Source organism: Pseudonaja textilis, chromosome 4, assembly GCF_049901715.1.
Source record: "Pseudonaja textilis isolate UNSWEBS1 chromosome 4, rPseTex1.2, whole genome shotgun sequence".
NCBI lineage: Eukaryota > Metazoa > Chordata > Lepidosauria > Squamata > Elapidae > Pseudonaja > Pseudonaja textilis.
The window spans coordinates 72192135-72206689 of NC_141993.1; the positions used below are offsets into that span (position 1 = coordinate 72192135).

The following is a 14555-nucleotide window of genomic DNA, read 5'->3' on the forward strand; positions in this document are numbered from 1 at the left end:
GGGATCTTTCCATGCCAATTTTGTTCGCCACTTGATTTTTGAATCGTGACCCGGGTGGTTTTGTTCGCCACCTGATTTGAGCATTCATGATCACTGTACATTGAAATTAATACGTCCTCTCATTATATTTACATTTCAGCATTGAAAGATTACCAAAATAGTTTAGCTCCATTTCAGATATGATTGGATTACTTACAAAGGTCAACAGTTTTAAATATATATTTTTTTAAAAGTGAATATTCCTGATTTCTATATGGCATGCACTCTAAAGAGAAAACATAGCGTAATGACTTAGAGGTTCAGACTGAGCTATGGGATAAATAGGGATTTTCTTTTAGATCACTGAAAACTTTTATCTCATTTATAGAGTCTCAAACTGCCGAAGTGTAATAGTAAGCATTTATAGATTCCTCGTGCCTCTGCTACAAGGTACACTTTAGACTAGATTTGTTGTTTAAAATTTAGTAAGTTATATTTATTATTCTTTGTAAAAGATCCATTTCCCTGAGGTTGGGCAGCATTCACATTCAGAAAAATAAAACCCAACTGTGCGAAAATGTCATGAATTGTGACCCCCATATTAAAGCAAATCACAAGTGATATTTGCACTTAAACCTAACGTGTGGATGAACAAACATGCATATTGAAAAGATACCATGGTGTTTCTTATCATTTACAATCTTAGTCTTTCCCAAGAAGTTTATTTTTCTACACTTATTTAATATAGCTTCAAAAATATAACTATTAATACAATTATAGCTAAATGAATTTTTTATTAATTAAAAGTACAAATTCTGAAACTTGAAAAACCCATTACAAATTTTAAAATTTAAAAGCATGAATGAATCAATACTGAGGATGGAGATAGCAAATTCCAAAAAACCCTACTCCCTGATCATGCAGCTGCTGTACACCATATGTGGTGTGTCTAACAGAAAAGACGCTACTACCGTACATTATTTAAAATATATTTTCTTCCAGGCTCTTCTGCTGTGTTTATGTTGAACCAACTACAGTTAAGGACGATGACAATATTTATTCTGAAACCACATTTATAGTGTATACGTATTCCTTTTTAGTAATCGCATTTTATGTGGTAACAACCAAACATCTCTTTTCGCAACATGATACCATGTTAAACAAGTCCATTAATCTTTATAGCAAACTCATTAAACTCTATTCTGAAGCTGATAGGCCCTGCTTCTTTAGTTCATTTAATAATTTTCACTGCTATTTGCATGAACTAAAAACTGCCAGGATCAGTTCATTATCAAGCAATTTCATTTTAAAACTCTTCTGGCAATTTATGATAATCTTGTCAGGTAATGCCAGGTTATTTACTGGAAAGTTCTCTCTCTCACTGCTATTGAATACTATTATGTCTTCCAAGAAAAATGAAGGCCTCAGTGAAAGATGTAAAATAGCAACCAGTTATAACATTATTGTTGAGGCACTATAATGCTCGTTTGAAATGACAGGCTCAAATCTTTGTGGAACTAAAACTAGAACCCCTGGGAGATTTATTGCAAATGGTGATCTTTAAAAAATTATTAAGCTTTATGAAAACTCAGATGACGTAATATAAATTTTAAATGTTTAAGACTAGAAATATATTCTTCCCTATCCGTCAGTATCTCTAATTGAAGGAATTAATAAAAATATTTTTTATCTTTCCTGGTCATGCTATATCAGAACTGACTAAAATGTTTCATCTAACTTCCTTTTTCATAAGGAAACACTTAAAAATATTTAGTCTTCAATATTTGTTCTAACGGGAAAAGCAATTTAAAATAAAGTTTTAGGATAATTAGTATTATGTTACATAAATCAATAGTGTATAAAAATTATGGATGTGAAGATAACAAAGATGCGACCAGATTAAACCATCAAGTCAAGACAAACTCAACCTTGATCCCCAAAGAAGAGAATATTTGTAGGTTAGGGTTGAACTGTGGGGTCCCTGGTGCCATCTAAACTTGTTTTCTTGCAGACATTACATTACCCAACTAGGCAACACCATTACTACTAGAAGTGAGTGAGGTTTGTTCTGTTTATGTACAAGTGTCTTGCACTATCAGTGTTGGTAGAAGTGTTCTTAGTGGTTGATGATGTTACCTAGGGTTCCTTACCTTGGGTAATAAAACATCTGTAAAAAAACAAACAAGCTCAGACAGCCCTAAGGATCCTATAGTTCACCTCAATTCTCACACAATCTTTACATGCTCTTCTGTGGGAAGAGATTACCCCTGCATGCACACTGAGAAGAAACTGAACATTTGTCCAAATAGTACAGGCTGTTACTGGCCTATTTGCAATGCTAGGTAATTTCATCTTCTGACACTTTTGACAAAAGACATTGATATCAATTAAACCTTAATTTAACATCAAGCTAAAATTAAATCCATTAGAATTCAGGTATTTTTCTTAGCAGGGCAAAAAGCTGCTATTGAAAGCAAAAATGTTATTCATTTAAATCAGGGGTATATCATAGTGTTTTCCACTGCTATGTGCAATCTTCTCCTTAAATCTTGATAAATTATCTGCAAGGTATCAAAAATATATGGAAAAATTATTTCATTTATGAAGATTAATATATGCTGGCTAAAGGCAGCAATAAGAAGAATAAAAGAAAGTAATATAACTGCCAAAGGACTTAAGGACCAGAAGGATTTTTTAGCTGGTTTAGTCTCATTGTCACAATCCTGGGTACATACATTTTGCTTTGAAATTAGCTTTATTTTGGGAGTGAGAATTTTGTTAATCTGATTAATTTCAATTTTGCTCCACACATCTTTTAACACCTGTCCTATTCGAGGATGGATTTCAACTGGCTTAATCACTGGTAATGGTTTTTCCCTTAAAATTTTAACACGCTGACGTATTTCCTCAACTTTCTCCAGAAAGTGAAGAGGAGACTCGTCCTCCTGAAACGATGTATTCAGTGACATTAATTCAAGTTGCTCTTCTCGTATTCCTTTCAACATTTCTATGAGAGGTTCATATTCTGTCTCAATTTGCATATTTACATCATCCAGAGCTGCAAGTAAAGCTTGTTTTTTCTGATCAAGCGCATCTCCAAGTCTCTTAAAATATTGCAAAACTGTTTTTTTATCCTCCTGAACAATGCTCCCACACTGAGCTTTCTGTTCCTCTAGATTCTGAATAAGCAAACAAACTTCACTCCAATGTTTATCTGTCAACTGCTCAAGGAGTCTTCCAGGAGTTTCTTTTTCTTTCATGTAGGCACTTTGTAGGTCATCTATAGGATGGCCATGATGTTTTCCTATGGTAAGACAATGGCCACACACAAGTTTTCTGTCTAGTAGACAGTAAATATTTAGTGGCTGTCTATAATGCTCACTGCAGGTAGCAACTTCAGGATGATCCTCTTGTTGATACTTTTCAATAATAGCCTTTAATGCAAAGTTTACAGGCAAAGAGTCTGTACCAGATGGAGGAATTTCAACAATACTTCTACAGTTAGGACATTTCAGAGGAAGCCTAAGGGGGCGCCATATGGAAAAATTGCTTGATATCTGAAGAATACTTTCCAAACAATTTCTACAAAATGTATGTGAACATGGCAGTACACGAGGATCATCAAATATACTGTAGCAAATAGAACAAGTTAATTCCTCTTCAAAATAATGCATTTCCTAAAATTAAAAAAAAAAAAAGAATAAAAGTGAGATAGAGATGCACTTACATAGTTAGGAAAATTTAAAATACTGATAGTTCAAGGAAATTATTACTTGATTTAAATGCAAATAAATCTTTTTAAAAATACAAGCAGAATTAGCCAAAACAATAAATACATGCTTAATTCCCACTTCATTTATTTAGTGTAAGATATTATCCTAATTACTTTTTATCTTTAATATCAATGTTTGTAGCAAGTAGACAAGCAAACAATAATCCAAAAATTAACAAGCAATAAAATATTAAGAGGAAATGCTATCAGCTTTGCATCTTACACACATTTCATCATTCATTATCTTTAAAAAAGAGTTAAAATACTAAGCTTTAAGTTTACAGACAGAAAAAATCATGGAATAATAATTTAACAACATAAAGTGGCAATCTAAGAGAATTCTGCTTTAGTTACTAGAATAGAATAGAATAGAATTCTTTATTGGCCAAGTATGGTTGGACACACTATGTTTTAAATCAAGCTTAATATTTGTGGGTTCAGAGCCTTCAGAGAACAAAAACAATACATAAAACTGCCACTATAAAAAGTGATAAAAATCCACAAAGAGTTATTACCGTATTTCCCCATGTATAAGCCACCCCTTTTTTCCAAAATTTTCAAGCCCAAAAAGTAGGGGGCTGGCATATACAAAGCAGGTACACTTTTTATACGTGAAAAATGCATAAAATAATAAAGTAGGAATAAACTGGTTTTCCAGCAGTATGCTATACTTTTTTGTAAAAATTGTACGTGATGATACGATTACGAGTGCGAGTACGCGATAGAAATGCATACGCTAGGCATCGGCTAGCTAATGCTTCGTTCCTACTCTCGTTCCGATGCGTAGATTGCTAGCGTCGCCCGCACCGCTTTCGGCGTCATGACCGAAGTTGTAGATCTAGACGTCGAATTTTGTTTCTTTGTAAATTTTCTTTCTTCATAACTTCTTTCTCTATTAAAATATTTTTTTTCAAAACTTCACAGTCCAAAAATTGGGGGGGTGGCTTATGCAAAGGGGGTGCTTATACATGGGGAAATACGGTAATATCACAAAAACAAGGGCTGTTTTTTTTTAACTTTCACCAATAGACACGAATGCCTCTGAAATCCAAATGTTCAATTAATTAAGCAGGAGCAGTCAAGGTTCAACTTGAGGTTGTTTTTTGGCAGCAGTGGGAGGAGAGTGCCGGACAAAATTGATTTAACTACTATACTTATATATTGATGTTTGTAATTAAGCATTGTTCACTTATCTATGGAGCAAACTCTTGATTGTTGCAAGAGTTGTAGCATATTTGACAGAAAGGCAGCTACATTGGATCAATTGTAGTAGCAGTTTCAAGTGTCATATAACTTTCTAGTGGAAAAGTTATTCTGTCCACACCTGCACACTACAGCTAGAACTATACACAGTACTCTTAAGTAAGACAACAAGGATTTTCAAATAGAAGTAAACAGGTTTCACAACAGTTCTCAACCCTGCAGCCATATTTCAAGTGTCTTCTGGGATATTCCCACAAGTCAGCACTGGAACCTATAGTGTTTCCCCCAATTTTTGTTTACTTTTCAAAAAGCAGAAAAATAAAAATAAATATTGCTATTCCACTCCTCCTACTTTTGGCTCTAAGTTCCATTTGCTTCCATAGAACATAGTGTATTATTAAGAACCTTATCCATGTGATGTTTAACATACCCATAATAACTAATCCAATGGTGCTCAAGAAGAGGGAAGACACCGCCCTCACATGCAAGCGACTGGCGAATCAATGGAGGACTAAGATATGTGCGTGTGCTTACAGCATCAGCCATGAGTAATATGTCAGTATTACTGGCATACTTATTTCTTGAGGAGGCAACAGATGCAAAACATTTGATAGAAGGTCTAAAGAAACTGGGGTGGAGGATGTTCTGACTTAATGGTTAACTCACACAGACACCATTCCACATGCCTAGTCTATAGCAGGGGTTGCCAACCTTTTAGACCTCAGGGACCACCAAACTCATACTTTTAAATCCTGAGGACCACTAATATGATTTTTTTTAAAAAAAAGATGTTTAATATAATTTTATTTTTATATTAAATATAAATGTACTTTTTAAAACTATATATATATATATATATATATATATATATATATATATATATGTGTGTGTGTGTGTGTGTGTGTGTGTGTGTGTGTGTGTGTGTTTTCTTAAGTTTTCATGGGTACTTACATGTATGGCATTCAGCTTTGTTCGGTATTTTCCCATCGTCATTGTATTTGTGCTTTAAAGTTGTAGCATACGTTTGGCAGAATCTCATCTGCCATCATCAGGCTTCTGTATTGTGTCCGTCTGTGAGTCGGGCCCCCACAGTTGTTGCCCCCTGACTCACAGACGGACACAATACAGAAGCCTGATGATGGCAGATGAGATTCTGCCGAAACGTTGCTACAACTTTAAAAGCACAACTACAGTGGCGTGGGAAAATACCCGAACAAAGCAATCTCTCTCTCTCTCTCTCTCTCACACACACACACACATGTTGTAGCTCGGAGGTTTGAGCCTGCTTTGTCAGAGGTTGAGGACTTGGTAAATGAAGAAGAGGAGGATTTGGCTCTGAGGTTTGAGCCTGCTTTGTTGGAGGATTTGGAATTGCCTTCCTCCCCAGGACTGTCCTCCTCAGCAGGATCTTCCCCCCTGATTGTGCTTCAGGTGTCGGCAGATAATCAGGAGAACGTATCAGAGCCTCTGACTGAGGATCAAGCTGAGGAATGCTGGTTTGATGCAAGGCAAAGATGCAGGCAAAAGTGTGAAATGCAACGTAAAAAGAAAGGACAAATCAGAGACTGAGATGAGAGACTGACACGCCCCACAGGGAATAAAAGTGGGCGTGTTAGCTCTGGTTTCTTGTTCGGGACATGTTGTTTTATGAGAGAAGCTTCTGCATTTTTTTCCTGTGTGTGGCGTCAGCTTGTGATTTATGCTTCTTATCGGACTAGGCAGACAGCTGGCGTGAGACTGCCAAGAATGTTTTCGGATTAAGGAAGTTAACCCTGTAGTTACTGGACTTGCCTGCTTATTTGTGTTTCAGTTGGAAATTTAGACTTATTACTTTGTTTGTCCAGGTGAGATATGACATGACTCTCCCTCCCCCCCCCACAAATCTGGCCTCCTGTCATTTTATATCTCCCCCAAGTCAGAGAAAACCTCTCCCTCCTTAGCCAGGTGTGGCTATCTGGAGTTGGGGAGAGAAGGAGGGCCAAGCTGGAAGCCTCCCCCCCCCCCGGGTCTTTAACACCTGGCTAGCTTCTCCACTACTGCCTCCTCCTCCTCCAGCACCTCCTTCTCCGGGTAGGGCGATTATGAACAAGTTGAGTGGCTACACTGATAACCCCAGCTGCTCTTTCCCGTGGTAAGATTTGGCGTGTGGAGAAAGGAGCTGGCAGCTGCTACTTGGCAGTCCCACGGGTGAGTCATCCCAGTCCCAGTTGACATACCAGTCCCAAATCCAGAGTCCAAGCCGAGAGGGGTCGCTTCCCCCTGCTGGGAAGAATGGCAGGCGCGGGCACACATGGTTCAGCACAGCGGGCAACCTCCATTCTGGGCTTATGAGCCACATGCTGAAGACCAGATGGCTGTAGGGAAGGTGGGGCAACAGGGGTGATACGGCAGCGGATGGACTCATACGCGTGGGAGATTGCGGCATAGGCCTGGACTGCAAGGGGGTGGGGGGAAGGAACCTCTGAACTTGTGTTACCTTCTGTCTCTTGCCTCCATGCATCGAGGAGGTTGCGTCGCTGCCAGCGATGCCCTCAAGGGAAGATGTTGCAAGGGGGAGGCTTGATCCCCCCCCAGGAGCTTCTCTTCCTCCTCGCCAGAAGCACTCACACGCAAAGCGCTCACTGCCCCTCTGGCTCCTGAAAAGCCTCCTCCTTCCCACTGAGCGTGTGAGCACTTCTGGCGAGGAAGAGAAGCTCCTGAGGGCAGGGACATTGGAGATCGCAGCATCGGAGCTCTTCTTGGATGTTTCTTGGCCTGTGAGGGGAGGACACGATCTCCTGCACACACACACACCAGCTTCTCTTCCTCCTCGCCAGAAGCACTCACAAAGCACTCACCGCCCCTCTGGCCCCCGAGAAGCCTCCTCCTTCGTACTCAGCGTGTGAGCGCTTCTGGCGAGGAGGAAGAGGGGGGTCAAGCCTCCCACTTGCAACATCTTCACCTGAGGGCAGCTGCTTCCTGCGGCTCAGGTCTGCGCTCTTCCTGTTGCTGCTTACCTCGATGAGCTGAGGCAGGAGGCAGCAGCCATGACACGGGTTTGCTAAGGAGACTGCAGGATTGCCCCACCTCAGCATGCTGCAGCCCATCAAAATTTTCTCACGGCCCACTGGTTGGCAACCGCTGGTCTATAGCATACAGTTTCCGCAGAAAACATAATTTATAGTCTTTGCTGATCTCCCTCCTAACCTCTCTCCTGAGGTGGATTCAGCTGAGAGTGAGTGACTAACCCAAAGACACCCAGCCAACTTTCATGCTTAAAGTGTGATTAGAACTCAATCTCATGGTTTCTAAGTCAGTACCTTTATCAGTAGTCCTCAGTCTCAATCTCCAAGCATCGAAATGTTTGACTGCAAGTCCCAAAATTCCAAACCACAATGATAAAATGAACTTATAAACAATCATTTGTTGTAAAGAACAGAAGACTAAGAAAAGCTGTTTTCATATTCCCAATGAAGCTTCATTTGGGAATATTTTGTCAGTGTATGATCTCTGTTTATTGGTGATGGCCAACAGTACAGATAGGCTTAAAAGGACAAATTAATGGAAGATCCAACTGGAACGTATTAACAAGAGAGATCAGAGCAGCAAAAAGCAACTCTGAAAAGTTAAGGAATCAGTTCCCAACAAATGAACCAGCAAACATGTGGAAAACTCTTAAAAACATCACTGGCCACAGCAAACCTCCTTCCTAGGAAGAAGGAAATCAACAATTAGCAGATGACCTTGAATCTGTTTTACTACAACCACCTATCTCCACAAACCCCGTCTCAAGCACACCAACAACAGCCAAGCCTTCTACAACTGACCCCAACCCATTGGGTTCACAACCTCTGGTGATCACAGAAAAAGAAGTGCAAGATCTATTACACAGACAAAAGCCAGGAAAAGCACCAGGGCCAGACAAGATAACTCCTTCTTGCTTAAAAGTCTGTGCTGACCAATTGGCCCCCATCTTCACCCAAATCTTCAATAAATCACTAGAGATGTGCTATATTCCTTCTTGCTTCAAACGCTCTACTATCATCGCAGTGCCAAAGAAGCCCTCCATCAGGGAACTGAATGACTACAGACCGGTTGCTCTAACATCTGTAGTTATGAAAACCTTTGAAAGGCTAGTGCTGTCCCACCTGAAAACCATCACAGATCCGCTGTTAGATCCCATGCAGTTTGTATACCAAATAGATCGACAGATAATGCTGTTAATATGGCTCTACACTACATTCTACAACACTTTGAATCTCCAAATACCTATGCAAGGGTCCTCTTTGTAGACTTTTGTTCAGCATTCAATACCATCATTCCAGACATTCTTCTAACTAAACTAAACCAGCTCACGGTACCTGAACAGAATTGTAAATGGATCATAAGCTTCCTAACAGACAGGAAGCAGCAGGTGAAGCTAGAAAGAATCACATCTGATACCTGTACAATTAACACCCTGCCCCCAAGGCTGTGTGCTTTCTCCACTTTTCTTCTCCCTATATACCAATGACTACATCTCAAATGATCCATCTGTTAAAACACTGAAGTTAGCAGATGATACAACAGTGGCCTCATTCGAGACAACAAATCTGCATACAGACAGGAGGCTGTACAACTTGCCTCATACGTAGTGTAACCGGAACAATCTGGAACTGAACACACTCAAAATCATAGAAATGGTGAGACTTTAGGAGAAACCCTCTTATACCACAACCTCTTACAATACTAGACAACACAGTATCAACAGTAGAGACCTTCAAATTTCTAGGTTCTATCATAGCACAAGACCTAAAATGGACACCTAACCTCAAAAATGTCATCAAAAAAGCACAACAAAGAATGTTCTTTCTGCGCCAACTCAGAAAATTCAAACTGCCCAAGGAGCTGCTGATTCAGTTCTACAGAGGAATTACTGAGCCTGTCATCTGCACCTCTATAACTGTCTGGTTTGGTTCTGCAACCCAACAAGACAGACACAGACTTCAAAGAGTAATTAGGGCTGCAGAAAAAACAATTACAACCAACCTGCCTTCCATCGAGGATCTGTATACTGCACAAAGCAAAAAGAGAGCTGTGAAAATATCTACAGACCGCTCACGTCCTGGACATAAACGCTATAGAGCACTGCACACCAGAACAACTAGACACAAGGACCGTTTCTTCCCGAATACCATCACTCTGCTAAACAAATAATTCCCTTAACACTGTCCAACTATTTACAAAGTCCATTACTGTTAATCTTCTCATCACTCCTTATCACCCATCCTCTCCCACTTGTGACTGTATGACTGTAACTTTGTCACTTGTATCCTTACGGTTCATATTGACTGTTTCCTAGTATGATTTGATTTCTTATTGTACCCTATGACTATTAATAAGTTGTACTTTATGATTCTTTACTCTTGAGAAATGTATCTTTTCTTTTATGTACACTGAAAGCATTTGTACCAAGATAAATTTCTTGTGTGTCCAATCACACTTGGGCAATAAAGAATTCTATTCTATTCTAAAAAAAAAAAAAGCTATAAATTTTGAAGGCTCACAGATAGAAAATTACCAATGGTAGAAAAGAACTATAGGCAGTCCTCAACTTACAACCATTTGTTTAACAGCCACTTAAAGTTAGAATGGAACTAAAAAAAGTGAACTTTGACTGGTTTTCACACTTGCTACCATTGCAGCATCCCCATGATCACATGATCCAAATTTGGATGCTTGGCAACTGGCATGTATTTATAACAGTTGCACTGTCCTGGGATCATGTGATCACCATTTGTAACCATCCCAGCTGATTCCAATAAGCAATGGGGGAAGCCAGATTTGCTTTAATGATAGACTTAAAATAACTTCATTGTCACTTTGAATGTACATTAATCAGCATGCATTAAAATGAAATTTTAATCACGATTCCCTTAAGAACAGTGATTCATTTAAAAACTCACAAATAAAGGACATAAAATGGGCAAAACTCACTTAAATGCTTTCCCTAGCAATGGAAATTGTGGACTCAATTGTAATCATAAGACGAAGACGCCATATACTACTTATACTGCAAATTCTCTGAATATATCTCTAATTTGGCCAGGACCACCCAGAAAAAGCATTCTTACCAGTTATACCTGCTGGGATGCCTCTTCTCCACTCAGTTAGGTGCGAGGCAAAGCCTCCCACCGCAAGAGCATCTTGTCTAAAGAGACAGTCACCAGAAGAAAAACTGATACAGGGCGAGAGGAGATAAGCACAAGGGCAAGGATGCTGACCATCCCTGCCTTTAAGTAACTTGTCAGCTCCAGAAAACAAAGGCGACCCCAACTGCAATTGAATACATATAGAGACGAACCACCCCAAAGATTGCTTTTTCCAAGGGACAACCTAGACTTTCTTCGTTTTTCTTTGAAGACGTTTCGCTTCTCACCCAACAAGCTTCTTCAGTTTCTAAGAGCTGAAGAAGCTTCTTGGATGCGAAGCGAAACGTCCTGAAGGAAAAGAAAAAAAGAAAAAGAAAGGAAGTCCAGTTCCCTCTTGAAAAAGCACCTTTGGGACAACGCTGACCTGGATGACTGAGAATCTCCATTAACATTTAGAGACGAACAGCCATCTTCCGATAAAACCTCCCCTTCGCAAACGAGCTCGAACTCTTTCAAAATCACCTCCGTCCCTCTCTACTCACAGGCCACTGAGGAGCCGAATAAACAGGCACCGTCCCTCGCCTCGTTCTTGAGCGCCCATTTCCCACAAACCCCCCGCCGTCGGAGTTCACCTCAGCCTCCCGCCGGATTCTCGAACAGCCAAGCAGGCCGCCGGTTCCCCCAAACTTCTCTTGCCGCGGCGTAGGAGCCCCGCCACCGGAGACAGCATCGGCGGCCTCCTAAACGAGGCTCCCTCCAGCCGCCTCCAATCAGAAGCAACAGGAAAGGAGAAAGGAAACGGCCGGCCGCTTCGCTGCTGCGCAGGCGCCGAAAGAAGCCGAGCGGCCTCAAGCCAATCAGAGTTTTCGGAAGGTTTCGTTCAAAAAGGAAAGGATCGAGGCGGGAGAGTGGGCTGCGAGGCAATTCACCGCGAGATGGCTGTTAACGGTTGCCCGGGTGGGCGGGTGCTGGAACGTAATTTGCATCTCTTTGGCCCCGCTTTTAACCGCCCGAGTTTGTTTTTCTCCTGACGATTTTCTGGAAGACTAAGAAACAAAACGCTCGGGTCTGTCTTTCAAACGTTCGAGATTTTAAAATGAGGCAGAAATTCCACGCGCGTCCGAAAGCACGCCGAGATGCTGCAACGTTTTTTTAGTTAAGTATGCTATGGTAGTGATCGGTAGCACTGCAACCTAACAGTTTGCCAGGCGCGCCTCTTGCTGCTGAAGGCTGGGTCTGACACCTGGATTGCTCCAACAAGAGCTTAGGTGATGCACTAGGAGCAGCGAGACCTGGGTTCAAGTAGTGCCACATCACTGGGATGCTTTGGGCCGGTCATGCTGTCTGAGTCCAAGCTATCCCACTGGGGTGTTTACGGAAAAATCCCCTATACTAAAGGATGAAAAGCTAAAAAACAAAGCCTCTCTTGATTGGCATCCTTGATAATTTTTGTAAGTATAGTCAATTGTTAAATTTCACATTTTGCAATGATTTTATTGAGGATTATATGAAATAGATAACACATGCAAAAAAAATCCTAACAAAACAATACATTAAAAGGGAAAAAAATAGGAAGTGCAGAACCCTTCCCCACCACCACCACCAAAAGAGGAAAAACTAATTAAGGAAAAAAATTAACATTGTTCAACATTAGCAATTTAGCACTGTCTGTTAAAGTACAATCAGCTACATCTTCATTCCATACGCTGTTCAATTTTATATAAAATAGTCTCTAAATCCTGTTTGTTTTGTTGATGAGCAAACAATCAGTGCTGACCAAAACATCTAGCAAAATGTTTTTCTACTTTTTAAAATCTAATCCTAATGACTGTCTATAACGGGTGTCAAACTCAATTTCATTGAGAGCCACATCAGAGTTGTGTTTGATGGGGCAGGGGTGTGTGGCCAGCACAATGTCACCTGTGTTAGGTGCCTATGGGCACCTGAGTGCTCTGCCAGTGAAAATGAGCTCGGTTTTCGGCTGCAACTGCCTCCTGCAACCCTCTGCCAGCCCTCTTGAGATCTGTTTTCACTGGCAGAGGCACCACAGGTCGGTCCTTAGTTTTTTCCAGAGCAGCCCTACGGGCCATATCTAAACACCCCACGGCCAGATTCGGTCTGCAGGCCTTGAGTTTGACACTCCTGGTCTTTAATAATAATAATCCAATTTCAACAAATGCTACAAAAATGTTAAACATGATTGGAAATAACTCTTTTTATATTGAAAGTACTAATAGATATTACAGACTAACCTATTTTACCCAATTAAACATTTCCAAAGTGAATTGGAAGTAAATATTTCCAGTCATTAAAAGTGTTCATTTGAAAATCTGTAAAAATTATCATGTGCCAGTAATTAAAAATTGGTAGCAACATATGTTGAAAAAGTAGTAAAATTGAGCATTGTAAAATATTGTGGGATATCTAAATACAAACTGATAAAGTTTTGGCATATAACATACCAGGTTTAACTGGCTGGAAGGAAAGAACTAGTTTATTGATGTGGTAATACTAGGGCTTAGTAGAAGACTGGTGAGACTCATCTCTGGGGGGCAATGAGTCTGCCTATTGAGATGAGTGCTTTCATGGTATGGAGACAATAACCTGGTCCTTAACACCAATAAAACCAAGATCTTACAGTAGACTATAGAAGAAATAGATCAGACATATGTGTGCTTATCAATGGAGACTGAGTGGAATAAGTGGCCAGTTTTAAGTTTCTGGATGTTACAATAAAAGAGGGCCTGACCTGGGGCACTCATATTGCAGCACTAATCAAAAGAGCCTCACAGAGATTATACTACCTGAGAGTTTGCAGGAAAGAACAACTGAATGAAAAACTGCTGGTGACCTACCATTGTACCATAGAAAGTATTTTAACTTACTGCACCTATGTATGGTTTGCCAATTGCACAGTGGCAGATAGGACAGCACTCCAGAGGGTTAACATCATTGCCCAGAGGATCATTGGTTGCCCTCTCCCCTCTTTGGAAGAGCTTTATAGCTCCTGCTGCCTTAAGAAAGTTCAAAACATTCTCAAAGATCCTTTTCATCCTGGGCACCCTTTTTTTTTTTGAACTATTACCATCTGGCAGACAGTACAGATTAATAAAAACAAGGACAAATAGGCTGAAAAACAGCTTCTATACCAGGGCAGTAACTACATTGAATTCTACTGTATAGTGCAATATTAATGCAATATCGGGTTTTCAATTCAATTGTATAGAATGTGAAGGATGTGTGTTTGTGTTTTATTTTTATAATGTACACTGAAGATGGCATTTAATTTCATTGTACAAGGTGCAATGACACTGCACCTTGGAGAAGATCACAAACTATCAAGATCTGAAAACTGAACTTGAAAGATTAACATAAACCACTCATGGTGGTCCCAGTGGTTATTGACACAATGGAGGCCATATCAGAAAATCTTGGATGGCACTTTGTACATTGACAAAATTTCTTTCAATTACAAAAGACTGCTTGGATTT

General features: G+C 40.1%; 1 protein-coding gene across 3 annotated transcripts; it reads right to left on the minus strand.

The window, feature by feature from the left end:
- Positions 1-753: 753 nt before the first annotated feature.
- TRIM59 (tripartite motif containing 59) lies at positions 754-11834 on the minus strand. 3 transcript variants are annotated; one of them, XM_087933364.1, is made up of 3 exons: positions 11697-11802; positions 11047-11123; positions 754-3656 (listed from the first exon to the last, which is right to left on the minus strand). In XM_087933364.1, exon 3 carries the CDS (start codon positions 3651-3653, stop codon positions 2475-2477), a length of 1179 nt encoding a protein of 392 aa, XP_087789490.1. In that variant the 5' UTR covers positions 3654-3656; positions 11047-11123; positions 11697-11802; the 3' UTR covers positions 754-2474. The 3 variants fall into 3 exon arrangements, with proteins under 3 accessions (XP_087789490.1, XP_026561611.1, XP_026561610.1); XM_026705826.2 differs by lacking the exon at positions 11047-11123 and having other exon boundaries at positions 11697-11834; XM_026705825.2 differs by lacking the exon at positions 11047-11123 and having other exon boundaries at positions 11607-11803.
- Between the last annotated feature and the right edge of the window lie 2721 nt (positions 11835-14555).

Excerpts from the sequence above, each read along its gene's own strand:
- TRIM59 (XM_026705826.2), bottom strand. The coding sequence starts at position 3,653 with ATGCATTATTTTGAAGAGGAATTAACTTGTTCTATTTGCTACAGTATA.